General features: G+C 39.7%; 2 protein-coding genes across 5 annotated transcripts in view; one reads left to right on the top strand and one right to left on the bottom strand.

Moving 5' to 3' along the window:
* Window positions 1-22,852, top strand: part of LOC115141372 (serine/threonine-protein phosphatase 6 regulatory ankyrin repeat subunit C-like) — a 49,485-nt gene extending 26,633 nt beyond the window's left edge. The window contains exons 22-28 of one of the 3 annotated variants that reach the window (XM_029680168.2): window positions 9-96; window positions 2,082-2,165; window positions 2,303-2,448; window positions 2,692-2,774; window positions 6,067-6,149; window positions 6,392-6,483; window positions 10,780-22,852. In XM_029680168.2, coding sequence (XP_029536028.1) covers window positions 9-96; window positions 2,082-2,165; window positions 2,303-2,448; window positions 2,692-2,774; window positions 6,067-6,149; window positions 6,392-6,483; window positions 10,780-11,021 — 818 coding nt within the window. In that variant the 3' untranslated portion in view covers window positions 11,022-22,852. Of the gene's footprint in view, window positions 1-8; window positions 97-2,081; window positions 2,166-2,302; window positions 2,449-2,691; window positions 2,775-6,066; window positions 6,150-6,391; window positions 6,540-10,779 lie in introns of all 3 variants that reach the window. The other 2 variants (XM_029680176.2, XM_065002279.1) reach the window with 2 other exon arrangements.
* A 1,650-nt stretch (window positions 22,853-24,502) lies between these two features.
* LOC115141403 (SOSS complex subunit B1-like) lies at window positions 24,503-27,119 on the bottom strand. Of its 2 annotated transcripts, none has more exons than XM_029680228.2 (7): window positions 26,954-27,119; window positions 26,571-26,716; window positions 26,058-26,196; window positions 25,778-25,849; window positions 25,594-25,678; window positions 25,433-25,475; window positions 24,503-25,105 (listed from the first exon to the last, which is right to left on the bottom strand). In XM_029680228.2, the coding sequence occupies exons 2-7, from the start codon at window positions 26,653-26,655 to the stop codon at window positions 24,942-24,944; spliced, it is 588 nt and encodes a 195-aa protein (XP_029536088.1). In that variant the 5' UTR covers window positions 26,656-26,716; window positions 26,954-27,119; the 3' UTR covers window positions 24,503-24,941. The 2 variants fall into 2 exon arrangements, with proteins under 2 accessions (XP_029536088.1, XP_029536097.1); XM_029680237.2 differs by having other exon boundaries at window positions 26,577-26,716; window positions 26,954-27,118.
* Between the last annotated feature and the right edge of the window lie 62 nt (window positions 27,120-27,181).

Genomic DNA, 27,181 nt, shown 5'->3' on the forward strand with positions numbered 1-27,181 from the left:
TCTTTCAGGGCACGAGGACTGTTTGGACGTTTTTCTTGACCACAAACCTTTTAGCATACAGGAAGGAAACCCCTTCACCCCATTGCACTGTGCTCTGTGAGTACCACGACTGGTTCCCCCTGCCTTTCTAGGTAGTGCTGAGTGATTAACTGAAATGTTGCTAATTTATCGACCAACATCTGTTCAATTATTTTAATTCCATTTTGTTTTTTTCTGTGAGCTCAACGCGCATTTTCTCACTGCAGTTTCTCTTTTAGAAATCAGATCAAACCTGGACTGTGCACAGTAGTAGGGAGTTGTAGTTTCCAACAGGCCAGTATTCAACATTAGTGGTCACCAACCGGTCAATCACGATAGACTGGTCGATCTTCAAAGCATTCCTAGTCAATCACGATAGACTGGTCGATCTTCAAGGCATTCCTAGTCAATCACGATAGACTGGTCGATCTTCAAGGCATTCCTAGTCAATCACGATAGACTGGTCGATCTTCAAGGCATTCCTAGTCAATCACAGTCAATCAGCAAACATTTGTGTTGAAAAGCCGACGATAAAGCCATCAGCTCTTTTTTCCCTTCTCTTTTCCGTGTTGCGATGTTGGCTGGAGGGGTATTTCAATCAGAAGCCCTGTGCACCGGGTAGGTAAAGTGTTCCCATTTTGAACTATTTGATTTGTCTGAAAAGACAAACTCCGCCTACCTGGATGACCGGGAGATCTGTGGCTAGATTGAGTGCACCTACTCAATCGGACAGGCATAGTGATTTGAGCTACCTGCAGCTTCCACGGCCACAGCAAAGTTTGATACTAGCCTACGTAAGATTGAATAACTTTTAAAACCATGACCACAGAAAGACAGTGAAAGATTACAGCAAAGAGTTTTTATGTGTGAGTTGTTTAAGTTTGTATTCATCACTGTCAGCACTTTGTATTCAACACTATTACAAACACAGCGCGCTTCTCTCTCTACTGCCACTCGCACTGCAATGAATGAGTAGCCAAGTCTATCGATAGCCCTGCATTTTTATTATTATTAGCAGCTATTTTAATATGGAGGAGAATTCCACTTTCCCTGGTCATAGGAATAATATGAATTTGTGCATGAGGCAGACACAGTGCGACTTCAGTTTGAACATCAGGTGGTAGACGTTGTCCCCTCTCTCTGATCAGTCTCACCCAGAGGAAAGGAAGAAAGAGCAGGGACCGGTGAGAGGTGGACCCTCTGCTGTTCTCTCCCTCACTCCACTGAGACTAATGCCTGTCCAAAACAACTGTGAATTCTGACACTTCCGACTTAAGTGCGTTAAAGACAACTGGGAACTATAGAACGAGATCCGACTGGGGAAAAATCGGTTTGAATGGTCATCCAACTCGGAAACTCTGGCATCTTTCTAGAACTCCGACTTTCTGACCTGAAGTTCAGACATCCTGATTTGGCTTCCTTTTTTCAGAGTTCCCAGTTGTTTTGAAAGCACCATGACCATGAGATGCAGGTACCATCAGTCCAGTCAAATAAAAAAGCAAATTATTTTAATTTATGCTCAGCTGTGCCTCGCAAGTGCTTCACCAACTGATCTATTTTGTTATCAAAGTTCGAGATTTGGATGTGTACTTTTGGGGGTACTGGAGGACCGGAGTTGGGAAACTGTAAGTGATTGATAGTTGGTATTCAGCAGTCTCAAAAGTATACCTTATTTACTTTGAAGAACTACTCAAATAAGATTTTGTCAGACAGCATATACGGCAGCTCTATAGAGATGTGATGATGGAATTAAATAATAATCATCTTGTAAAATAAATGTAATATACACAACTGAAATATTTTATTAAAGTCATGTGAATAAATTATGGTAAATAAGTGATCAGTAGTAATGGGCAGTCACTACCATCATAAGACTTTTATTTATTATTTTATTCTGTTACAGAATTCAACCCACATAATGCATAGTGCATTTATAATCAAACGGCACTACTTCTGGTTTCTGTATTCTTCTATCAGTTGATCAGCTCTGGCATTAAATCCATCAGAATGTTGCTCTCCTTTTTGATAAGAGAGCTGGAGGATGTTTTCTTGCTCCTTTCCAGAATAAATGGCCATGATGGTGCTGCTGAACTACTGGTAGAGACCGTTGGAACTCAGATGGTGAACATCAGAGATGCCAAAGGAAGGTGCGTGTCATGTTTATTTTGAGTTTCTTCCTATGCATTTTCGTACAGTGATCTTTCTAGTCTAGTGTATTGCAGCTTGCCACTGTTGCTTACCTGTCTGTCTGCCTGGTTGTGGCTGACCTCTGCTGTGCCTGAAGGACCCCGTTGCACGCAGCTGCCTATTCAGAGAGTGTGGCCGGGCTGCAGCTGGCCCTGGTTCAGGGGGCAGAGGTCAATGCGGTGGACACCACCGGACACTCCGCGTTGATGGTTGCCGCCAACAACGGACAGACTGCAGCCGTCGGTGAGTGACCAGAGATGAGGAAATGTGATCATTGATCCAGTAAATATGAAAACTGAACATTTAGTCTTATTAGTTTGATATGTCATTTGTTTTATTTTATATTAATTTATTACATGTATTTATGAACTGATAGTGACTATAGCAACTGGAGGAAGCTTGTTGTGGACTGTTCTGCAGCTTAACGACGATGATGATGATGATACCGATGATTGTGTAATTGTTAGAGATGTGTTAACCCAACAGAGGTCCTGCTGCACCAGGCCAAGGCAGACCTGACCCTGCTGGATGTCAACGACAACACCGCCCTTCACCTGGCCTGCAGCAAGGTGGGAGCACGCATGCTTGATCGCTCACTCACTCACTCATAGGCATGAGTACTCAAACGCATGTCAAAACTCAATCTTTAACCAGAGATTATATTTTTATTATTTTTACAAATTTGGTGTAATTTGCAAATGACATTTTATCCCGAATGTATTTATTTTTTGGTCTTTAAGACAACGTTCATTTGCTTTGACCCAAGTGCTTTTCCGGGGCACAACAAAAATGAAACCAAGCCAAGCGTCACACAGTTCTTCTCCATAAATTCCCTTTCCCCTCCGTGTCTCTCTCACTTGCGCTCAGAAATAAATGCCTATTAAAAACGTATCTAATGGATGGGATACATACTCAAGCTACATTCTCTGGTTGATTGAAGTAGGGAAATATGTGTTCTAACAACGAGCTGCCATTTCGGAATAATTGAGTATGCACACTAATTATTCAATATTAAACTGATTATGGCAGAAAGCCAAGTATGGCATTATTCATTTTTTTTAACCTTTAATTAACTAGGCAAGTAAGTTAAGAACAAATTCTTATTTACAATGACGGCCTAGAAAAAGGCCTCCTGCGGGGAGGCACAGACAACCGCACACAGCCAAGAAGGAAGACAACAATACATCACGCGAAGCAGCCTCAACTCTCCTTGTCCATGATTGAGTCTTTGAATGTAAGCACCTTACTCTGCTTATCTGAATCGACGTAAGGTAATAAAGGAAGTAAGCATACGCCAATAACAAAACCTGATTTTTCTGAGCAAACTTTCAAATGATTAGGACATGTAAACAGCTTAATCGGCATCTCAGCGGTGTATTTGATCTGCGCATGTGCCAGCACTGGTAGCACAAGCCTCCCTCTCTTATGCACGAGTGAAGTGCGTTTGGAAAAACTTACTATGCATCTTAGAAATGGTTTTCACTAACTTTATACATTGAACAAAAATGTAGTGTTGGTCCCATGTTTCATGAGCTGAAATAAAAGATCCCAGAAATGTTCCATACACACAAAAAGTTTACGTAACAATTTTGGGCACAAATTTGATTACATCCCTGTTAACGAGCATTTCTCCTTTGCCAAGATAATCCATCCAGGTGTGAGATATCAAGAAGCTGATTAAACGGCATGTTACTTAAAAGGCCACTAGATTTTTTTTTTGGGGGGGGGGACTATGTGTTGCTCCATGGAGTGAATCTGTTATTCAATGCCTTTGTATGGGATAAACTCAACCGTATGGCTTAGTAGTACCCCCCTCCCCCATCTTAAACTTATGGGTTAAATAATGAATCTTAAATGGCACTTGTATTTTTAATTGACGAATTTACACTGAGTATACCAAACCCCCCCACCCCTTTTCTGACAAACCCAGTAGCGTTGTTAGCATATACAGGTGCAATATAAAGGAACACCAACAGAGTGTCTTAATAGGGAGTTAGGCCACCACAAGCCAGAACGGCCTCAATGCACCATGGCATAGATTCTACATATGTCTGTAACTATTGGAGGGAAGAGACTTGGGCTGGGAATTGCCAAGGACGTCACGTTACGATATGTATTGCGATTCAATACTGTGATTTTATTGCGATTCGATGTTCTAAACATTGCTCTGCTACAGAGGGAAAAGAGAGAGCCATGATAAAAAGAGTTTTGATCAGTCATGGAAATAAAAGTGCTGAAAACAATTGGCTCCCTATTTAAAAAGAAGATAGAGAACAAACTTTGACGTTTTGGTGGAGGTACAGTCAACTAGTGTAAAAAAATATTGTGATATTGTCAAAACGATACGATATTTTGTAAAAAAAAATTATATCCAGATATGTAAATATCAAATTTTTCTTCCCATCACAAGATGCAACACTATTGATGCACGAGAAATTCCATTATTTGGTGTGTTGTTGATGATGGTGGAAAAGGGTGTCTAAGACGCTGTTCCAGAATCTCCCATAAGTGACTGAGACAGTCATGGCTTATGGTTTATGTCATTTTCATGCTCATCAAAACATTTAGTGACCACTTGTGCCCTGTGGATGGGGGCATTGTCATCCTATGGGGACATATCCATGTATAAGTGTAATGTCAGGGAAAGATGTATGCGCAAGCTAACTAAACATTACTTTTTTGACACGTGTTTTACCACAATTTCTAACTTATTTACATTATTTTTTACTTAGTGGTATGTTGACTTCTCCATATTGATGTTGGTTTTAAGTTTTGGCTAACTTTTCTTAGCGGATTTACAATCATTGCGAATTGAATTATGTGGAGTTTCAGGCCCCGTAGTGAACTTTATTGTACACTTGCACAAACGAGGGTTGAGGGCCTTACCGTGCCAATTTCCCTTGCTTGGCTAATTGTTTGGACCGACGGCAAAGATGGCCGCGGGGATTCCCCCAAGGGCTTAAGGCCAGGGTAAGTAGAGGAGGGAGTGTCTTTTGTGTTTGAAACGCAGCTTTTATAACATGCCTGTTGATCACACGTGTATCTGTTCTGTCATTGGCTTGAGTGGTCCCACCTGATCTTACATTTTTGAAGACATTTCTTTTCATTGTTAGAGTGGCCACTTGAATATCTAGTCAATATAATGGATAATCTGTGATGACCCTAAGAATGATGGGATGTTAATTGCTTAATTAACTCAAGAACCACACCTGTGTGGAAGCACCTGCTCTCAGTATACTTTGTATCCCTCATTTACTCAAGTGTTTCCATTATTTGTCAGTTACCTGTAGATAAATGCACACATTGTTTTCCAGTGCGGGTCTTGTGTTCTAAAAAATAATACTCAATCGGGTGCTCAAAAAAAATTGTGCAAGTACTCGAATAATAAAAACATTTAAAATGCCCATCCCTACTCACTCACTCGGTCACTCAAGTCCCGCAGCAACGCAAGACACTCCATCATATATCTAGCTGACACACGACCCTCTGTTATTTAGAATTCTGACCCACTGTAGCCAAATACACAACAAGTTATCTAAAAACTGGCCTCTATCAGTCATGATAGATCCACATATCATTGGAAAAAGTGCTTTATCCATTAGATTGCCCATTTGTATTTCTGTTGATACCAATGCACAAATTAGGTGGCAGGGAAATGGCATGTGTGTTTCCATCTGAGTTTAACCATCAGAGTACTAGATGTTCCAATCTTAGTGTTTCCTGGCGACAGACTGGCGTAGTGTCCAGGGGGAACTGGTACATCAAGCTGTCTCACGCTACAGGGACAGAAGATTTGCCCATAGAGCAGGAGCCTTTCTGGTTTGGACAAGGCTTACTTACTTAATGTGTTTTCTCCGGCAGGCTCATGAGATGTGTGCCCTGTTAATCCTGGGAGAGATCAGCGACCCCTCCCTCATCAATGCAACAAACGGTGCACTGCAAATGTGAGCCATCATCTCAGCTACTCAGCCTTTCATTAATGACACTGTTCAACACTGTAGAAAACCCCAGCTTCAGCTCTCACTCAGCTCTTTCCAACTCTCAGACGGTGTGACTCCTAACTCCAGGAGTTGGGACAAGTTAGAGTTGAAGCTGGGGCTGTTTAACACTGTAATAACCTAGTGATTTGTTTACCCAGGTGGTCTATTGACTGTCTATCCCTTATCTCTCCCCTCTTCCTCCTCAGGCCCCTTCATATCGCTGCGAGGAATGGTCTGGCTACGGTGGTGCAGGTGCTGCTCAGCCGGGGGGCAGCCGTGATGGCTGTTGATGAGGAGGGTGAGTCACCAGTGTCGGTTAGTGAAAAAAGACCAGAGCCCTATCCTACGTACGAGGTAACTTTCGTTAACTGAGTTCAACTCGGGATAACCGGTACCACGAAAGTGGCTCACCTTTTAGCCAGGTACATTTCTATGGCAATGAATCCTTCAGAACTAACCTGCTCCAGGGCAGGCTAACTCATGACTAACTCAATTTTCCCTGAATGAAGTGTCCGAGCCGCGAGTTGAGGACCGTCATCATGCCCTTCATTTGAGGAAGACTACGGATTTAAATATTTTGTTAATCAAATGGTTTGTGTGCTAAAAAAAATGTTAAAATACCTAGCACATTTAATAATGGAATGCATTTGAAACTTCACACCGTAAAACTTGTGTATGACTTAATACAATTTGGGTAAAAAAGATGCACGTGGACTGATGAGCACACCATTAATGATAAGTAATTTCAAGCTTATTTCACACCATAACTTTTCTTTCATTTTGATTTCGGTACAAATGACAATGTGGCACGGACTCGCCCATGGATTGATGTTTCAGCATTGTCTCAATGAAGAGTTTGGCATTCGACTAGCCACATGCATGAGCACCTACAAGCCTGCTAGATTAGCGGCAGGCGGAGGAGCAATATTTACCGTCGTAGTATGGATTTTATTTATATTTTTTATTTTCCATTTATTTAACTAGGCAAGTCAGTTACAAACAGATTCTTATTTTCAATGGCGGCCTAGGACCAGTGAGTTAACTGCCTTGTTCAGGGGCAGGACGACAGATTTGTACCTTTTTAGCTCGGGGATTCAATCTTGCAACCTTTCGCTTGCAAGTCCAACACTCTATCCACTAGGCTACCTGCCCGCCTGAGCTGGAATGTGAAGCTAACTGAAGCTGGCTGGCTTTAGAAAACCCTTGCTTCAATTGTAATATACCCCTCTGGGTGAGGCATAGTCAAAGCCACTGCAGGGCCTGGCTGGGTCGATGCTCTGCCAGATTGAATACTGGCCCAACCAATCAGGCTGGCTTAAAATATATACAGTGTCTTCAGAAAGAATTCAGACCCCTTGACTTATTCTACATTTGTGTTACAGCCTGAATTCAACATTCATGAAATGTATTTTCTTTCTCAACCATCAACACTCAATGCCCCATAATGACATAGTGAAAATGTTTTTAGATTTTTTGGAAAATGTATTGAAAATAAAAGTAATCTTGTTTATTTAAGTATTCACACCCCTGAGTCAATACAGTTATAATCACTTTTGGCAGCGATTACAGCTTTGAGTCATTCTGGGTGAGAATCTTCTAAAGTAGCCTATCACAATATTTCAAAATTCAATCACTGGTTAAACACAAAAGTCACATATTCCGAATTGATCCTTTCAAATGATTTCAGCATGTAGTGTAGTTTAGTCGTATTAGTAAGCTACACCAGGGACTAATGTCTTTACACTAGTGGAGCATGTCGGCCATATCCCCGATAAGTGCGCATATTCACTGACTTTATCATTGGGTGAGACAGTGCCACTGGAAAGTTTAGGACAATCATTTCCTCTAGTTTTTATTGTTGAAGGTTTGTCAGTGTCAACAGAATAGCCTACACTGTCTTTTTTGTAATAGCCTAGTATAGATTCTCATAATGTCTCCAGACATGTATAGTGTTGTAGAATTGCATGAATTGTGTTTTTAAAAAGTACGTTAGATATCTCAAATATGTGTTTTTTAACCTGAGCACTGCTCTATTGCTGCAGCTGCTGAGGGGCCGGTCAGATGGCAGCGAGCAGACTGCGTAGGAGAGATGCCGTACCCAAGGCAACTTGGCTGCAGCCAACTTTTAGCAGCCACAATATTAGTTATCATCACATATAACAGTGCCTGTCTTGACTGGAGTTGCCTAGAGAAGCTAGCTAGCTAGGCTAATTCTTGAGGACACGTGATGTACTTTCTCCCCAACCCCATTCAAATAAAACAGCCTACCTTTTGGTTGCTCGTTGTAGCCTATTTCTCATTAAACTAACTTTGCATTGCATTTAGTGAAGTCTAATTCCATTTGCTACAAATTGAGCCTTTTTGTTTGACCAACATAAAATAGCTACACACGTGAAGGCTACCAGTCTTTTTATGGGGCACACCTCATAAAAACGACATTGCAAAGTTTGTTTTATTCAATTTAATAATTTAGAACGTCACGGTATATCCTTGTATGGAACAATGACACAAGGATTGCAGGCTCCCCCTCTCCTTCTCCGTGGCCGACGTGAGTAAGACATTTAAACGTTTTAACCCTCGTAAGGCTGCCGGCCCAGACAGCATCCCTAGCCGCATGTACAGACCAGCTGGCTGGTGTGTTTACGGACGTATTCAATCGCTCCCTATCCCAGTCTGCTGTCCCCACATGCTTCAAGATGGCCACCATAGTTCCTGTACCCAAGAAGGCAAAGATAACTGAAATTAAATGACTATCGCCTCGTAACACTCACTTCTGTCATCATGAAGTGCTTTGAGAGACTAGTCAAGGATCATATCACCTTACCTGTCACCCTAGACCCACTTCAGTTTGCATACCGCCCCAACAGGTCCACAAACTATGCAATCGCCATCACACTGCACACTGCCCTATCCCATCTGGACAAGAGGAATACCTATGTAAGAATACTGTTCATTGACTACAGCTCAGAATTGAACACCATTAGTACCCTCCAAGCTCATTAGGCTTGAGGCCCTGGGTCTCAACCCCACCCTGTGCAATTGGGTCCTGGACTTTCTGACGGGCTGCCCCCAAGTGGTAAGGTAGGAAACATCTCCTCTTCGCTGATCCTCAATACTGGGGCCCTACAAGGGTGCGTGCTCAGCCCCCTCCTGTACTACCTGTTCACCCATGACTGCGTGGCCATGCACACCTCCAACTCAATCATCAAGTTTGCTTGATTACCAACAACGACGAGATGCCTACAGGGAGGAGGTGAGGGCACCCCCCCATCGACGGGACAGTAGTGGAGAAGGTGGAAAGCTTCAAGTTCCTCGGTGTACACATCACGGACCAACTGAAATGGTCCACCCACACAGACAGCGTGGTGAAGAAGGCGCACCTCAGGAGGCTGAAGAAATTTGGCTTGTCACCAAATACTCTAACAAACTTTTACAAATGCACAAAATTGAGAGCATCCTGTCGGGCTGTATCGCTGCCTGGTATGGCAACAGCACCGCCCTCAACCGCAGGGCTCTCCAGAGGGTAGTGCGATCTGCACAACGTATCACCGGGGGTAAACTACCTGTCCTCCAGGACACCTATAGCACCCGATGTCACAGGAAGGCCAAAAAGATCATCAAGGACAACAACCACCCGAGCCACTGCCTGTTCACCCCGCTACCATCCAGAAGGCGAGGTCAGTACAGGTGCATCAAAGCTGGGGCCGAGAGACTGAAAAATTGCTTCTATCTCAAGGCCATCAGACTGTTAAACAGCCATCACTAACACAGAGAGGCTGCTGCCTACATACAGACTCAAATCATTGACCACTTTAATAAATGGATCACTAGTCACTTTAAATAATGCCACTTTAATAATGTTTACATATCTTACATTACTCATCTCATATGTGTGTATATACCATCTATTGCATCTTGCCTATGCCGCTCGGTCTTCGCTCATCCATGTATTTATATGTATATATTCTTATTCCATCCCTTTACATTTGTGTATTAGGTAGTTGTTGTGGAATTGTTAGATATTACTGTACTGTCAGAACCTGAAGCACAAGCATTTCGCTACACTCGCATTAACATCTGCTAACCATGTGTATGTGATCAATAACATTTGATTTGATGTCATTTAGAAAAGTAGAAATGTTAAATGTGGCCTATACATTTTTTGGTCCCAAAAATGAATACTCACCATTATTCGACTACTAACGTCCATTCAGATATTCAAATAACCGTGCACATCCCTAGTTTGTTGTTTCTTTGTCAAATGTACCATTTTTTGTGTTTTCAATTATACAATATGATTGAACAAATTTTGACTTAAACATGACGGGGTATTTTTTCCGTATTTTGTTCTGGAAAATGTTGGCCCAGTCACTTACTCAGGCCCAGCCACACATCAATTTCTGCCTATGCCACTGGGGTGAAGTGGCCATTTGCTTATCTCGTTTTGGTGTGTATATGTGTCTGAGTAAAAGTGCTTAGCCCTCTTGACTAACCAGGTTGTTATTGAGAATTTTATAAAAGAGAATTTGTTCTTCCTAAATGTGAATTGTCTTTTAATCAATTGTGTGTTTTTGTTTCTTTCTCCTCTCATCAGGCCACACCCCAGCCCTGGCCTGTGCCCCTAACAAGGATGTGGCGGACTGCCTGGCCCTGATCCTCTCCACCATGAAGCCTTTCCCTCCCAAAGACGCCAGCGTCGCCGCCTCCTTTGGCCTCAACCTGCTGAAGCACTGTGGCATCGCCGCCTGCGGGCCCCTGCCCAACGGCAACCTGCGCCACACCTACGCCAAGGACCGTCATGGCACCATCGGCCTGGACGGCTGCTTCACCGAGTGAGATGAAACCCCCCCCCCCAAACCTGCTCCCCCTCAGACCGCCATACCCTAGGTGCCCCTGTCCCGTTGTATCTCTAACTAGCCGGATCGCCCCTCTTTAATCCACTATGATCCGGGTTACAACCCCCTTTCTAACACACAACAAGAGCAGGAATATACTTAGTTTCACGTGTGTGTGTGTTTGGATGTGTGTGCGTGTGTCTGTCTGTTTGAAGAAAAACAAAATCCCTAATGGGTGTTGTCAAACCTATATGCAATTATTTGCCTCTCTCCTCTGGCATCATTTTCATTGTTTATTTGTCTGTCGTCACTAGCCTGGGCTTAGGTAAGACACCCTCTGTCCAGTGTCCAGGACAGAGCTCGTCACAGAGTCCCTCTAAATCCTACCAGCAGTGATGATTTTTACCCCTTACGATATTATCATGGATGTTTTTGTTGAATTAACAGATTCACAAGCATGTGTGACAAGTTACAGATAGTATCATTTTAGTTCTAAATTAAATTTCAATTTTTGGTGAATTTTTGATATTGCACTTCAACAACGAATAAACTAACCTCGCAAATCCCAGTGAAAGCGATGACCTAGTAGAAGGAGAACGGTGCCTCCAACTTCTCTGACTTAAACTGGCGCAATATGCAGCATGTGTGGGTATTTTCCGTGCTGTGCGTCTCTGAAGAGAGAGAGAGTTGAAAGCTCTGCACAGAAACCGCATAGTTTAAAAAAATAAGCGGTTACAAGCTGGTGTCTACTCCCCTAGACATCCGACAACAAGCACTTCCTAATGGCTAAGGCCATCTGAGTGACACCATCCAACGGGTCCAGACACTGCCTGACTGGGGGTTTCTGCATTAGCCCCCCTCTCAAGGAGTCCATACTAAAGGAAGAAGTTGTGGTTCTTGCCTGAACCCCACTACCGCTTGTCACTGTCGTAGGCGTTTCTGGATATTTAAACAATGTTGTGCCTATGGAACACTGAGAATTACTGAGAGATGACCCCACCCCCTCATCCCCAACTAGTTTATGCCCTCTGATCTCCCACCTTATCCCTGATTATTTGAGACTTAAAAAGAGAACAATTCTAGTGGGACATTTTTAAAGGATGAAATTCAGTTTTTTTTTTTTAAGAAAGATGGGTTTAGCACACATACTGATTGCGGTATAAGCTATTGTTGTATAAACACTTGTTTACACAATGTAAACCGACGTCGCATTTACTTGTGAATTGTCAGTCAAATATGTTTGCACAACAGAGCCATGAGAAAATACGTGTTTTTAATATAGCTGCTAAAATATTGCTGCCTTTTCCATGGATTGTATTCACGGTTTCCGTCAATGCGGATCTACATGTAATGTTTAATTTGACTCTTTACGTTATTTGGAATTGGAAGCAATATTCAGTCACAGACAGCCTTCAAACTCTGATAGCATTTTTATTTCCCTGCTGTTTGCTATAGTGGAAAGGTTCATGTCATTTTCCCTTTTTTTTAACCTATTTATCTATTCATGCCAAACAGCCATACTTGTTTGCTTCTGTCTTCTTTTGCACATTAGTTGAATCAATTTAGTTTTTTGTGTTTCATTTGATTAAGCTATTTATGAAGATTGTTAGTTATGTTAATTAGAACATAATTCAAATTATGTTCACTGTTGTAATTGTTTTCATGTGGTTGTAGCGTTTTGAAAAAATTCAGATTACAAAATCTATCAGTATTTGACCTTACTCACACTTCCATAAACTAATTGGAATTCAGGAACATTTCAAATCCATGGTGTACTGTAATATTAAGCATTATCCTATTTTGTTAATGTATTTTCAATATTACATAAATGTAGTTTGGCTTAGATAGTGAAATTGTGAAAGTAGTGGTAATGTACCAGTATCTTTACTCTTCACAATATATGGCTAACACTGAAAACTAACATATCTGCATTACGTTATATATAAGTAACTGCATCTCGGAAGTGGTTTAAGAAGTGTCTTAGAGTATTTTATTTATTTGAATTTCAAAGAATACCAAAAGTGATTGATTTCTTTTACACCCATTTTCAAGTATGTGTGCTCCCGTTTCTCTTTTGCGTCAACAAGAACACCATGTAGGCATGTCTGGTACCAATACCTCTATCGTGTGATACACTGACAACCTCATCCACCTTTCTCAGTTGAATAGTTTGTTTTTTCTCGACATGCCTCAGTCCTATCATCACTTGTGTAACCTAATGTTACCCCTAGAATTGTTCTCTTTGAATGGAATATCGAAACCATTTAGCACATCTCTTTAGATGTACATACTATTATTTATATAAGAAAAAAACATTGCATCAATTTCTGAATCATTTTGCAGACTGAGATTCATGGTCAGTTCCTGGTGCATTTGACGATATGGCTGGGAAGGAACTGTTTCAAAAAAGAATGTAGGAAAAAAACTAGAGAAACAGAGAGAAAAAACAGCTTATCTGTTCCGTGGCCAGTACTGGTATTCTGCAAGGTATTTCATGTCAAAGCGTTTAAGAAGAAAACAAGATGACCAAGTCTATCCCTTACATGTAGGAATAGCAAATGCCAAAACCAGTGTCGTCGTCGTTCCTCACATTTATACTAATATGCTGAACAAAATGATTGTATTAAGCTACCTGAACATTTTGTGGCATTTTACATAAGCCTTTTTATATGATGTCAGAGAAGGTTTAGTTCAATGACGTGAGATCACATCGAATAGTAAGCCATTAAATAATGTTCTTATTATGTTCAAGGGTAACTCGCTATGTTAGAATTTTTTGGGTTGGTTTAAATATGAACTTCTCATAACTAGGTCCCATCCATTGTTTATCTTATATTGTGTGACATTTCATTGACCATAGATTTGGTTTAGCCTATGGTTTTGTTAGGCTGGTTAGATACGACATTGAAAACAAAAATCCCCTTTTGGAACAAGTTTCATGTGGGACTGAATTGTTCAATTAGGGGTTCAAGAAAGCATAAGTCAAGAAAGCATAAGTCAAGAAAGCATAAGTCAAGAAAGCATAAGTCAAGAAAGCATAAGTCAAGAAAGCATAAGTCGAGTGTGTGGAGGTTAGAAGCCTAAAAAGGATTACATTCATGATATACCGCCAAGACTCTTTTTTTAATGTTTTTATTTCCTCCCTCCCTATTTAACCATTCCGTTTACACTGTGGACAAGGATTACCCTAGTATTGTGCTTTTTAGGGCAATAGAACAATGGAAAGCATTTTTCCATTTTCAATAATGCAACAACAAACAACTCTATTTTCACTCAGTCCTGACCCAAAGCACTTATTTCAAGAATAAGCACTTTTGTATATTTAATATCTCTATGTATGTGTGTGTTTACATAGGTTACCTATGTAGATATGAACTTATATTTAGGGAAGACAATACCTTCAATGGAGAGATGAGAGTAGATGAACTGGTGACGGATCTTCACGATCATGTGTGATGTGTGGGTGCTTGTATGAGAGACATGGTTTAATTGGAGGGTCATGGTTCTCTTTGGGATTAGCATAAGGGAGCAGTGAAGAGTTGAGGGTCACCCCTTTCGTGTGCAAACGTACGCAGCCCAAAGTACATTTCAAACGGAAAGTATACTTGCACTGCCTTTGTAAAAAAAAAAAAAAAAAAGCAGGGGATGAAACTCAAGAACATGTTTGATTAAGTGCAGAAATGTAAGATATTACGTACATTTGCAGACGTCTCCACTGAGCCATAATAGTCCATTGCTGATTTTTTAAAATGTATGTCTAAATTAAAGTAGGGGTTTTGGTTGTTGAATAACTGACATTTTTGCTGCACTGTTTAACTAAGAAAAAAGTAATAGAAATGATGGGGACAATAATGAAAAATGAACTAAAGCAACATCTTTACCTCTGCCTTCTCCTCGTGCATCGATGCAGAAGGATTGTGTTTTATCTTGAGCCATTGAAGGGTATTATTGCATTCAGCGGATGGGTTAGTCTATTGCCTAACAATGTGGTGCATACAGTGCCTTCAGAAAGTATTTATATCCTTGACTTATTCCACATTTTGGTGTTACATTTTGAATTCAGGCTGTATTAAATATGACTTTTTTCTCACCAATCTACACACAATGCCCCATAATGACAAAGTGAAAACATTTTTATTGACATTTTTGCAAATGTATTGAAAATAAAATGCAGAAATACCTAATTTGCTTAAGTATTCACAAACCTGACTCAATACTTTGTTTGAAGCACCTTTGGCAGAGATTACAGCTGTGAGCCTCGAAGAGCTTTGCACACCGAGATTGTGCAAAATTTGCCCATTTAATATTTTCTAAAATTCTTAAAGCTCTTTCAAATTGGTTGTTGATCAATGCACGACAACAATTTTCATGTCTTGCCATAGATTTTCAAGCCGAATCAAGTCAACTGTAACACTCAGGAACACTCACTGTATTCCTGGTAAACAACTCCAGTGTGGATTTGGCCTTGTGTTTTAAGTAATTGTCCTGCTGAAAAGTGAATTAATCTCCCAGTGTCTGGTGGAAAGCAGATGGAACCAGGTTTTGCTCTAGGATTTTGTCTGTGCTTTGTTCCAATCCATTTATTGTGTTTATCCTGAAACTCTCCAGTCCTTTTTTTTAACCCATATTTTATTTAGGTAAGTTGACTGAGAAGACATTCTCATTTACAGCAATGACCTGGGGAATAGTTACAGGGGAGAGGAATGAGCCAATTGTAAGCTGTGGCTGATTAGAGGGCCATGATGGTATGAAGGCCAGATTGGGAATTTAGCCAGGACACCAGGGTTAATACCCCTACTCTTACGATAAGTGCCATGGGATCTTTAGTGACAACAGAGAGTCACGTCCCATCCGAAATACGGCACCCTACACAGCGCAATGTCCCCAATCACTGCCCTGGGGCATTGGGATATTTTATTTAGATCAGAGGAAAGGGTGCCTCCTACAGGCCTTCAACACCATTTCCAGCAGCATCTGGTCTCTCTACCAGGGCCAACCCTGCTTAGCTTCAGAAGCAAGCCAGCAGTGAGATGCAGGGTGTTATGCTGCTGGCTTACAAGCATACCCATAACATGATGCAGCCACCACTATGCTTGGAAATATGGAGAGTGGTATTCAGTAATGTGCTGTGCTAGATTTGCCCCAAACATAGCACTTTGTATTCAGGACAAAATGTGAATCTTTTTTTTTTTTTGCTTTCTGAAGGCACTGCCTTATGTCTATCAGTACAAACCTCACTCCAATATAATCATTGTGACTCTTGTAATCACGGGATTATTTTATTTCCTTTCAAGTTTTATTTTGTCAACAGTTGGCACAGGAGCTATCCCTCCTGTTAATCATGTACTCGTCATTTTTTCTATCAAGATTGCCTTACAATACCTCTCAAATTATGAATCGTTGTTTTGTTACTCCATTTGTTTTCTGATTTGCATTTGGGAATGTGTCCCTTTTTGTCTTACATCAATACCATATCAAAACAGTCGTCCTTAAAAACACCCCATGCTGTTACCTAGACCCACAAGTGCTGTAGAAATCCCTGTTTGTCTGCCTATGGAAAAAGGAAGTGTCTATGGAGATTAAAAAAGTAAAGGTCAAGTTTGACAACTGACAATAATACCTTACAATGGCTGAAATTGCAAAAATTGACAACTTTCTCAAAGTGCTTCAGATTGTAGGAATAAGTGATATGGGAGCTTTGGGCAAGGGGAGGAGTGAAATGCATAGCATTAGGTAATTGTAATTTGCATGATGCAAGACTGATCAAGTCGATTTTATTTGAGCGTGATCGAAAACAATATGGCAGGGTGGCTAGTAGGGTAGAAGATGGTAAAATTGCACAAAAGTAGTTGAGTCAGAATACTGTAAACTGAGTTACATGTTAAGTTGGGGGAATAACTATTGAAAGGAAGCATATTCAACATCTTTGTTTCCTTCCATTTTTCTTTTGAAAAAAATTCAGGGTACTTATTGATTTTGGGCAACTTGTAAAATGTTGCCATCATATATGTGAGTGGAAAGAAAGACTGAGTAGGGTCATGTTGAAATTGGAGAATAGGAAAAACTTACTTTTGACACTATTGTCCTTCAAGTGAGAAAGCATTCATCTGAGAACGAACACTTATGTCATGCTGATTTTAAATAACCTCCTAAATTAGGTGTGGAAGGGATAAAGTTAGAAACAAAGAGGCTGTTGGTTTCTTTTGGTTATGCCAGTGATCCCCATGGTGATGCTGTCCATAGCGTATTCCTCTGGGATATCTGCCAATGACTGTACCTCGAGGACATCGGTGTCCTTCATTACTTGAAAACTCATTGGATGAAGGCAATAGCTAGGCAGTTACCATTGTGTTTTTCTTTTATTTCCATTTAAAATATTATTTTGAATCAAGAGTACACAAACGTTTTCTCTTCTCCAAGCATAATTAAACTGCTGAATTAGATCTTTATTTGTCATCGGTGTACTGTTATCAAAGAATTCTTCAAAATGGCTACAATTCACAAAAAAAGTGAATAAATAAACATGTAAGATGCGGTAAGTTATTTTTAAGTGGATTTTAACAAGAAGTTAAAAGTAATAAATCTCATGTCATAGTCCGTCATAAATTTACATTTGATCACCAAAACAAACACCTCTTGATATGGATGGAATTATGTCTTAAGTATAGATCCATGAGTGAAGCTCAATATTAAAGGGATACTTCGGGGTTTTGGCAATGAGGCCCAATGAGACTCATAGATTTCCAGTCATTGCGCTAACGCTAGTCAGCAACTTCCTTCAAACTACGCAGACACATAAAAATGGTATCCACGAGTTCATCTGACTGGAGAAGTAGATAAAGGGCCTCAAATCCCGAAGTATCCCTTTAAGTTCTTCCATGATTCTAACTGCTGCATGTCTGTCCTGTCTATGTACACAACATATTTGATGTTCAGATTCTTTGAATGTATATTATGTTAATGCTTTCATTGTTAATTTGTCATTGTTGTACAACTACACTAGGTGGAAAAGATTTCCATGCTTATTCAATCATAACTTCCAAATGCTTGTTAAAATGGAACAAAACTGTTGGTCTCACTTTAAAAATAAGGTCTTGAAATGTTGCAGTAAGAAGTGTAATTTTGCAGAATTTGGCACGTGTCTAACATTATTATTGAGAGACAATTGACATTTGTTCCATTTTCATGTGGGATTGCCCATACCCCTGTATATCGCGGCACATATACTTTAGGTCATGGAGAAAATAAATCAAAACAAACACAATAAACTGGTTATAGAATTTAACAATTATATATTGACTCCAGACTTCTGGCCTTTTCTTTTTACAGAGACTGTAATTTTTTTGTTGGCACGCATGTAGCTAGTGCTCTTTTCTGCATTATAGTCCTCATAGGTGGTGTGGCCTGTTGTACTGTCCAAAGTTTGTTTGGTCCTGAATTAACTAGAGGGATCTGGTTGAATACTTTTCTCTCTTGTGCCTCTGTAGTTAAGGCTTAGCAACATATACCTATGATCAAAACAAAGCATACTGATCCTTTGATTCACTTTATTCAACCCAGTAGTTGGCTGCTTTGAAAAACTTCAGGGACAAAATTTCGACACACCAGTTGCTTTTATTTTGTCCGTTTTCTCTTCCTCTTTAAGGGCAGTTACTGAGTTGACCTCTCACTCCAAAAATACTATGTAAGAGTAACGTTACTCTTTAAAGGGATGCAATGTTTTTGTCTTAGTGGAGAGTAATGTCGACACTTTCTATTGTGTGACTTCATGTATTACTTGATTAGCCATAATCAGACATGGAACAGCTTACCTCAATGTTATATCTCGCAATGTTATATCTCGCAATGATTTTTATCCAAGCCAGTGCATTTTGTTAATGTATTGAACCTCATTGGAGAGTAAATGTTATCTGATACATATTATGCAAGATGAAAACATTTAACTTTTTTCTCTTTGATTTGATGGTTCCTTCATGACTTGACTGCTTCTTGACAACTACCCATAGGATGGACAATGCAAATAGGTGAATAAGGATATTAAATCATGATATTTCCATTAAAGGAATGCCTTAGTAGGCAAAAGAGAGATGTCTCAGAACGGAACTGGTTTTAGATCCATCATAAAGTACCTTATTTATGAGAGTTGTGTGCATTCTTATACTGTATGTCACATGGCTGCTCAAAATTATGGGGTTGGAATCTATTTTGATGTCGTAGATAATTGAAGATGGTTAAAGAATATTATTTGAACTTGTAAACGGCAAAACTCAGATCCTCTATTACTGTCAATACAATCCTGACTGACACTTTGTCCTGATACAAACAGGTATACTAAACTGTGTCATTAGAAAACAATTGAGCAAATAGTGAAGTCTGATTTTTATATTTTATGCATCACGAAATTGGTCTTCCATTCATGCCAACTGAAAGCCTTATTGTTGATAAAAGTTGAGGTCGCACAACTACTCACAATCACAGACGGGGTGAAGTCAGTGAGCCATTGTTCATTCATAATACAAAACATGATGCTAGGCTATAGTGCTTCCCAATCTCATCATCCATGTGGTCCACTGTGGTTTGAATCCTGGAGAAATTGTTAATTGGCTGGATACATTTTTCAAAGCACAAATCCAAAGAAACACTCGTGCTGTTGTCATAAATCCAAACACCTGGATGTACAACTTGACTAGTTTATTTAGCTCTTGTTTGATTCTTGCCTTAGTCTTGCTTGGCTTGCCATATTTTTCAATGAACAGCCTTTCTTAAGGGACCTGAAAAACCACACAGTGAAATAGTTTTGGATCACTGTAGTGATAATACTGAAGTTGTAGTGTGAATTCATAACAAAAGCAATATTGGCAAGTGCACTTTGTTGGATGTTCTAAGCACATCACTAAAAATGCACTGCAGACAGTAGTGTGTAGAGATTGTTGATTTACTTACTCAACTAAATGGTATTGAAATCAACATGGTGAATTATTATAAAGCTGAGAGAGAGATTTAATATTTGACATTTGTAGTACCATTTTAGCAGTGTATATGTTGATTTGATCGGGATGTAGTTTCAGTTGGTGTCTGTACAACCCCTTCTAACCGTATTTCAAGTATTTGAAGGCAAAAAAGAACACACTTAAGATAATCAAGACTTAAAAGTTGTAGCTTAAAACATTTTAATAGCTAGTTTGTATGCAACCCCTTTATTTGGGCATCTATGTTTGTGTTTTATATAAATTGTTCTCTGTATTGCGATATGTTCTAAGTATAATATATGTAATCTTCAAGGTAACATCAAGGCACTGGGTTCGGTTGAGGTGGTGGTCGAAGATTGTATTTTGTGGACAAGAAAGACAATGGATTGCTATGCCATAGAACTTAAGGATGTAGTGATTAGTTTTATAGTACAGTGAGTAGGCATAGAGTTCTATGTTTGTGTGATGATTTGGGAAGTTAGATGTCATGTCTTCATTAGTGAGTATGATGTCATGAATGTGAGTGTGAGATGGCAATATGAACTGCTATCAGCAAAAGGGCAAAGAAAAAGTGTGTCTTCGTTGATGGCTATTGTACTACTTTACACACTTTCCTGGTTTACAAATACCGTAAAGAATATTGTTATTTTGTTTCTAATTGGTAACACGAAGTACATTCCCTTTGAAACACAAGTGATGTTTGTAAGATTCTGGTGCTATAGTCTGTAATAGTTTTTGGTTTGAGTCCATAAATTGTATTATTTTAATTTGAGCATATTTGAAGATTATAATATGTAAGGTTAGGCCTACTGGTTTCTGGTACAGTATCCTACGTAGTATGTGTGGTAGCCTAATATGCATTAACTGACCCTTTGAATAAAATGTAAAACTCTAGTGTAATTGAAAGCTTGAGGTTGGTGGTTGGCTGTGTCCTTTGCCTTAACAGCCCTCCTTTTTTATTTTGGTTCTGGATATATGAAGCTCTTATTCAGGAGGGCAGAGGCATCTTGTTTTGATTCAGTCATTGGACATTGCTTTGTATGATGCGGGGATTTGTTTACTCCATAGACAAGCCAGGCAAAATATAACAGGCCATGTCTACGGGCTATGACCTTGAATTATTATGTGCTTTGATTGGCTAGCAGTGTCCTGTCCATATTGCTTCTGCTAGAATTTCATTGGCTCCTTGTTTCGCTGCTTTTCTTTTCACCATCTCGGAAGTTGCGGGTTAAAGTTATGAATTGGTCAAGAATTTCATGTCAGGGACACGTGGTTAAAAAAAATTGCATATCTGGTTGTGGTCCTTAGAATGGATGGGATATGCCAAGCCAATGTTTAAGACAGCATGTTAACCTCTCCTGTGACTTCAGTGTGAACTGTAGGTGATCATGAAAGTGTTTATTGTGCTTCATTTAGGCCTAATTATAAATTCAGGTGGTGCAATGTGAGCAAGTGAAAATGCATAAAATGCTTTTTCTGGCCTTTTATCAACTTTTCACTGTTTTCTCTTGCACCTTAGGCTCTGTTTTGAAGTAAGTTACGGCTACTGCTGCCTGGTGGAGAGTTTGAGCATGCCTGCATTCAGTATTGTGTATTTTCTAGAGCCTTCAGTTGCTTACAGCAACAACAACAAAAAATCTTATATAGGTTTTACTAGCATGACATTGTGCGATATTAAAATCATATTACCTCAGAAAATATATCAATTACAATTTAAGGAATTGAAATGGGGGAAAAACGGTCTCTCATCCAAAATGGAATCTCATTGGCAAGATACAAAGTCCATGCTATTCTGAAAGTAAAGATTACATTTGCTACTAATGTAATTGCTATGATCATGTTTTGCCTACCTCCTTGATGCACAACTCATCTTTGTCTTCTTAGCTCATAACCACCTATACTTGTGTCTCAAAAATATGAACGCATATTAATCACTTTTAATCTAAAAGACAAATCAAATGTGATTTTGTGTGTGTGTGTGTGTGTGTGTGTACGAGCATGTAAAATGAAAGGAAAAATAATATATCACAACAGCCACTGGAATGTGAAGCCAAACTGTATTATGATCAGAATGAAATCTCTTTAAGGTCTGTTGTAGCATACACGTGAACCTCGTCTGTGGTACATGTTTGCTATCCTTCAGATACTTGTCGCAACAAGGTACTTTATGATTGCTTTTATTTAACCCTCTGAAAGTATCCTTTAACCACCAGTAATCATCCGGGTTTTTACTGTACGTTTGTAAGTTGAGCCATATGTCTAAACATCAAGTTTACAGTTGTAACTGTGTGAAACTACGAGAGATTGGGAGAATGTGTGTGCATCTAACTTCATTACAAAAGCAACAAATAACTAAGGCTCTTACTGAAGTCTGATTATGAATGTGGTGTTTATGTGTGAAGGTAAATGTTATCGTATCCAGCCTTAAGCATTCAAAATAAAATAAATGAATCATTTGTCATACTACCCCCCCCAGACCTTTGAGATTTTGACTGAAGCAGAGGAATGTGCGATGCAGCATTAGGGAATAAGAGATACCCTAAAAGAGACATACAACCCCCCCCTCCCACTCCTGAACAAGTATCCAACTGTCATGATAATGCAATCCTTGAAAGCACTTTGCCTTGGTATATCATTAAGTGTGCTAGTGAATGGTTATGTGTTACAAAAATTACATGCATAATGATTTGAGTGAATCAAACAACGTAATCTGCATTGACCTTTGACATTACAGGAGAAACTTAACAAACCAAGGCATTGAAACCTTATCAATTTTATACAATGTATGCTGCAGCCTATGAGTCTTGTCATTCAGTGTTGTGGCTTAGGATTGGTTGTTTAAATAAAGTGCTATTGCTTAATATCTACTTTGTTTTTTGTTCACTTTTATACAGCTGAAGTCGGAAGTTTACATACACCTTAGACAAATACATTTAAACTCAGTTTTTCACAATTCCTGACATTTAATCCTAGTAAAAATTCCCTGTTTTAGGTCAGTTAGGATCACCACTTTATTTTAAGAATGTGAAATGTCAGAATAATAGTGATTTTTTTTTTTCAGCTTTATTTTCTTTCATCACATTCCCAGTGGGTTAGTAGTTGGTAGCGTTGCCTTTAAATTGTTTAACTTGGGTCAAACATTTTGGATAGCCTTCCACATGCTTCCCACAATAAGTTGGGTGAATTTTGGCCCATTCCTTCTGACAGAGCTGGTGTAACTGAGTCAGGTTTGTAGGCCTCCTTGCTTGCACACGCTTTTTCAGTTCTGCCCACAAATGTTCTATAGGCTTGAAGTCAGGGCTTTGTGATGGCCACTCCAATACCTTGACTTTGTCATCCTTAAGCCATTTTGCCACAACTTTGGATGTATGCTGGGGTCATTGTCCATTTGGAAGACCCATTTGCGACCAAGCTTTAACTTCTTGACTGATGTCTTGAGATGTTGCTTCAATATATCCACAATTTTCCTTTCCTCATGATGCCCTCTATTTTGTGAAGTGCACCAGTCCCTCCTGCAAAAAAGCACCCCTACAACATGATGCTGCCACCACCGTGCTTCACGGTTGGGAAGGTGTTCTTCGGCTTGCAAGCCTCTTTTTCCTCCAAACATAACGATGGTCATTATGGCCAAACAGTTCTATTTTTGTTTCATCGGACCAGAGGACATTTCTCCCAAAAGTACGATCTTTGTTCCGATGTGCAGTGGCAAACCATAATCTGAATTTTTTTTTAATGCTGGTTTTGGAGCAATGGCTTCTTCCCATGTTGATATAGGACTCGTTTTACTGGGGATATAGATACTTTTGTACCTGTTTACTCCAGCATCTTCACAAGGTCCTTTGCTGCTGTTCTGGGATTGATTTGCACTTTTCGCACCAAAGTACGTTCATCTCTAGGAGACGGTACGACGGCTGCGTGGTCTCATGGTGTTTATTCTTGCATACTATTGTTTGTACAGATGAACGTGGTACCTTCAGGCGTTTGGAAATTACTCCCAAGGATGAACCAGACTTGGAGGTCTACAGTTTTTTTCTGAAGTCTTGGCTGATTTCTTTTGATGTCAAGCAAAGAGGCACTGAGTTTGAAGGTAGGCCTTGAAATACATCCACAGGTACACCTCCAATTGACTCAAATGATGTCAATTAGCCTAATCAGAAGTTTCTAAAGCCATGACCTCATTTTCTGGAGCTGTTAAAAGGCAGTCAACTTAGTGTATAAACTTCTGACCTACTGGAATTGTGATACAGTGAAGTATAAGTGAAATCTGTAAACAATTGTTGGAAAATTTACTTGTCATGCACAAAGTAGATGTCCTAACCGACTTGCCAAGACTATAGTTTGTTAACAAGAAAATTGTGGAGTTGTTGAAAATCAAGTTTTAATGACTCCAACATAAGTGTAATGTAAACTACCGACTTCAACTGTATATGCTTGTTTCTGATTGCCAAAATCCAACTACACAGCCATCTGTCAGCCTTAGGCTACTTTTTGAACACAGAGCCTACACAGCACATTAACTAAGAGTAATTTTATATTTTAGACATCTCATGGGAAAACTTTTAACATTGAGTGCAGAAAATTAAAGAAAAACATTGTTTTTAAAAAAGTATCACATTTTAAACAAAGGGATGGTAACATCCCTGCCTGTCTTCCTTTGAAAAACACATGACTTCCCATTAAACACCTTAATTGTAAAAAAAACAATGTCAGGGAAACTCTTGTTACAGCTTTTGTGAACCGTGTTCCTTAAACAAACCTAATTAAGATACTAATTCTTAACCCACTTTACAAAGACAAGTAAATAAAATAATGGTCATGGTAATTTCAACAAAACTAAATAATACAAATATATAAAGACTGATTACAGTTTGTAAAAGAAACATGAGTCTTCAGTGATAGTCTCTCATTTGAAATTTCTGGCACGTGATGGACTTTGCTTCTCTCTTCTCTAATCATCTTTTGGTAGAACGTCTGGTCTCCTTTCCATTGACAGTGGTCCCTCCTGGATTGTTTGCCCTGCTGCCGACACCACTGCCAGCCCGCCCTCCCTGCGGAGGGGTAGTTGAGCTCCCGGAACCTTGTGAATTTACACCGTTCCCATTGGTAGTGTCATTTCCTAGAATTAGAAATTGTAATGTACAAATTAATGTTCATAAAGTGATAAAAGGAAAAGTTGTTAGTGTTCACAATTAAAATGAAGACTGCTGCTTATACACTGAAGGTGGCTGAACTAGCCACTCACAGGTCAAATAAGCAGCAATTTAGTTTACTGCTACAGACATGCCATTGACATTTAGGGAGACATGCAGGTGGAATTGTTGCATATAGCACCTTAAGCCGCAGAGGTCAAAATTACTTTTGTTGAAAAACACGAACAAAAGTAGTTGCAGAAACGCTTCCATTTAATGTTACTACTTTTGTTGGTCTCTGATAGTGGACTTACCAGCTGAATTATTGTTCAGTATGTTTCCTTGGTCACTGAGTACCTGGGAATGAAATAATCAGTAAACAAACAGTACAAGAAAAAGGTACTTAATATTTCCCCCCTATCCTTCTGTAAAACATCCTGTAGTAAAACATCCTTAAGTTCAGAACACCCCTTACCGTCTTGTTTTTCATCTGGTCCATGTTAGAATACTCTGGGTTAGGCTCACTGAAATTTGGCACCTCTGAGTACACCATGCAGAACCTGAACAAAACATTAAGTGGGCATTAGTTTAGACCAGTAACTTATGACATTACATGCATCTCTCAGCAACAGTTACATGGCTGCAACTACAGGACTTACTCTCCAATCTTCAACAGCTCTCCACCTCTGCCTGTGTACAGAGTCAGGCAACCTTTGAACACAGACGCATATCTGGAGAAAAAGGCAGCAATTTCAATACAAGATTGCAGACTACTAATAACGTATGGCACATATTCATCCGAATAACTTCATGCGGTTAGGTAAAGCTGACATGATGACTGGGTGGTCTTATTTCTGTATTAATTTTATACTCAGCAGTAGGTTTGGAGCTTCGTCCTTGCAGTGGAGGTGTTGACTGGGATGTGACTCAATAACTCACCCCTTAGTGAGTCTGATTATGTCACCGGTTTGGATCAGTCCCCCCACCTCATCCCAAACAGAGATGCTGATGCTGCCTGTCTTGTCGGCCACCTTACAGGTCCGCACCTCATGCCCATCCTTTGTCTTTGTCACTCGTCCTGTGTGAGGAGTTATGAGGGACAAATAAATCCGTGGCTTTTGATTTTTTTACGAAGACGGGACCAAGCTAGTTGTACAAGGAAAGTGTCATATCTCATTGTGAGGAGCGTAAACATCCACTTGTGGGAAAAAAGAGGGAAGGTTCAACACAGGTAAGTTATTTGATGCCTGGTATGATTCAAATAAACCAACATGAACAGTTCTCATTAGACTATATAGTGGCATACAAGAAGGATGTTACTCACTGTTGAACCATTATATTGTGTGTAAGAATTTACAAAACTTTTTTTCCCACCCCAGTGCATTACAAGATCATTAACATTTGATTCCTAATAATACTGTTATGAGTTAGTTAGTAATTGAAACAGCCCACCCTCACCGGTTTCCAGTACGATGAAGATAACGTTGAGATTCTTGAGTCCTGGCTTGATGTCCTTGACGTGGGTCTCAGTCGTCATCTTTCAGATTCTCGTCATGCATCCACAACTGTAGCTAAGTCAACTTTAGACCAAAGCAGCACTGAAATGTTGACGTGAGTATGAATACACGATTAGAAAGTATGCAACCCAGGTTGACTAGTGACTTGTAAAGTAGTTAGAAGGACCAATCTGGCAACTGGTGTAGTTAGCTTACCAAGCTGCAGTAACGCCACTCACTACCATGACCTATGAGCATTATGGCAGCAATCTAGCTAACGTTAGTTATAGCTAGCTAACTGGGTGCCAGGTTGTTAGCTACAAATGACGTTAACTTTACCTCAACGGTGTGTATTGTCGTTCACAGCTGCGTTGTCCGATATAAGGGATTTTAAGCCATGGGACAAGTCAGTTTAAATATAAGTATTGTTTTCCTGTTTGTAAAAGGGCTGGCTAGCTAGTTGTTTTTCGTGAGCATCAGTATGTCACTACAGTAGTGAAGACTTGTCCCCTGCTGCATTGTTGGTCAAATTTAATGTCAATCAAAATTGTGTCCAATGGAAATGGA

This window comes from Oncorhynchus nerka, linkage group LG2 (assembly GCF_034236695.1).
Source record: "Oncorhynchus nerka isolate Pitt River linkage group LG2, Oner_Uvic_2.0, whole genome shotgun sequence".
Lineage (NCBI taxonomy): Eukaryota > Metazoa > Chordata > Actinopteri > Salmoniformes > Salmonidae > Oncorhynchus > Oncorhynchus nerka.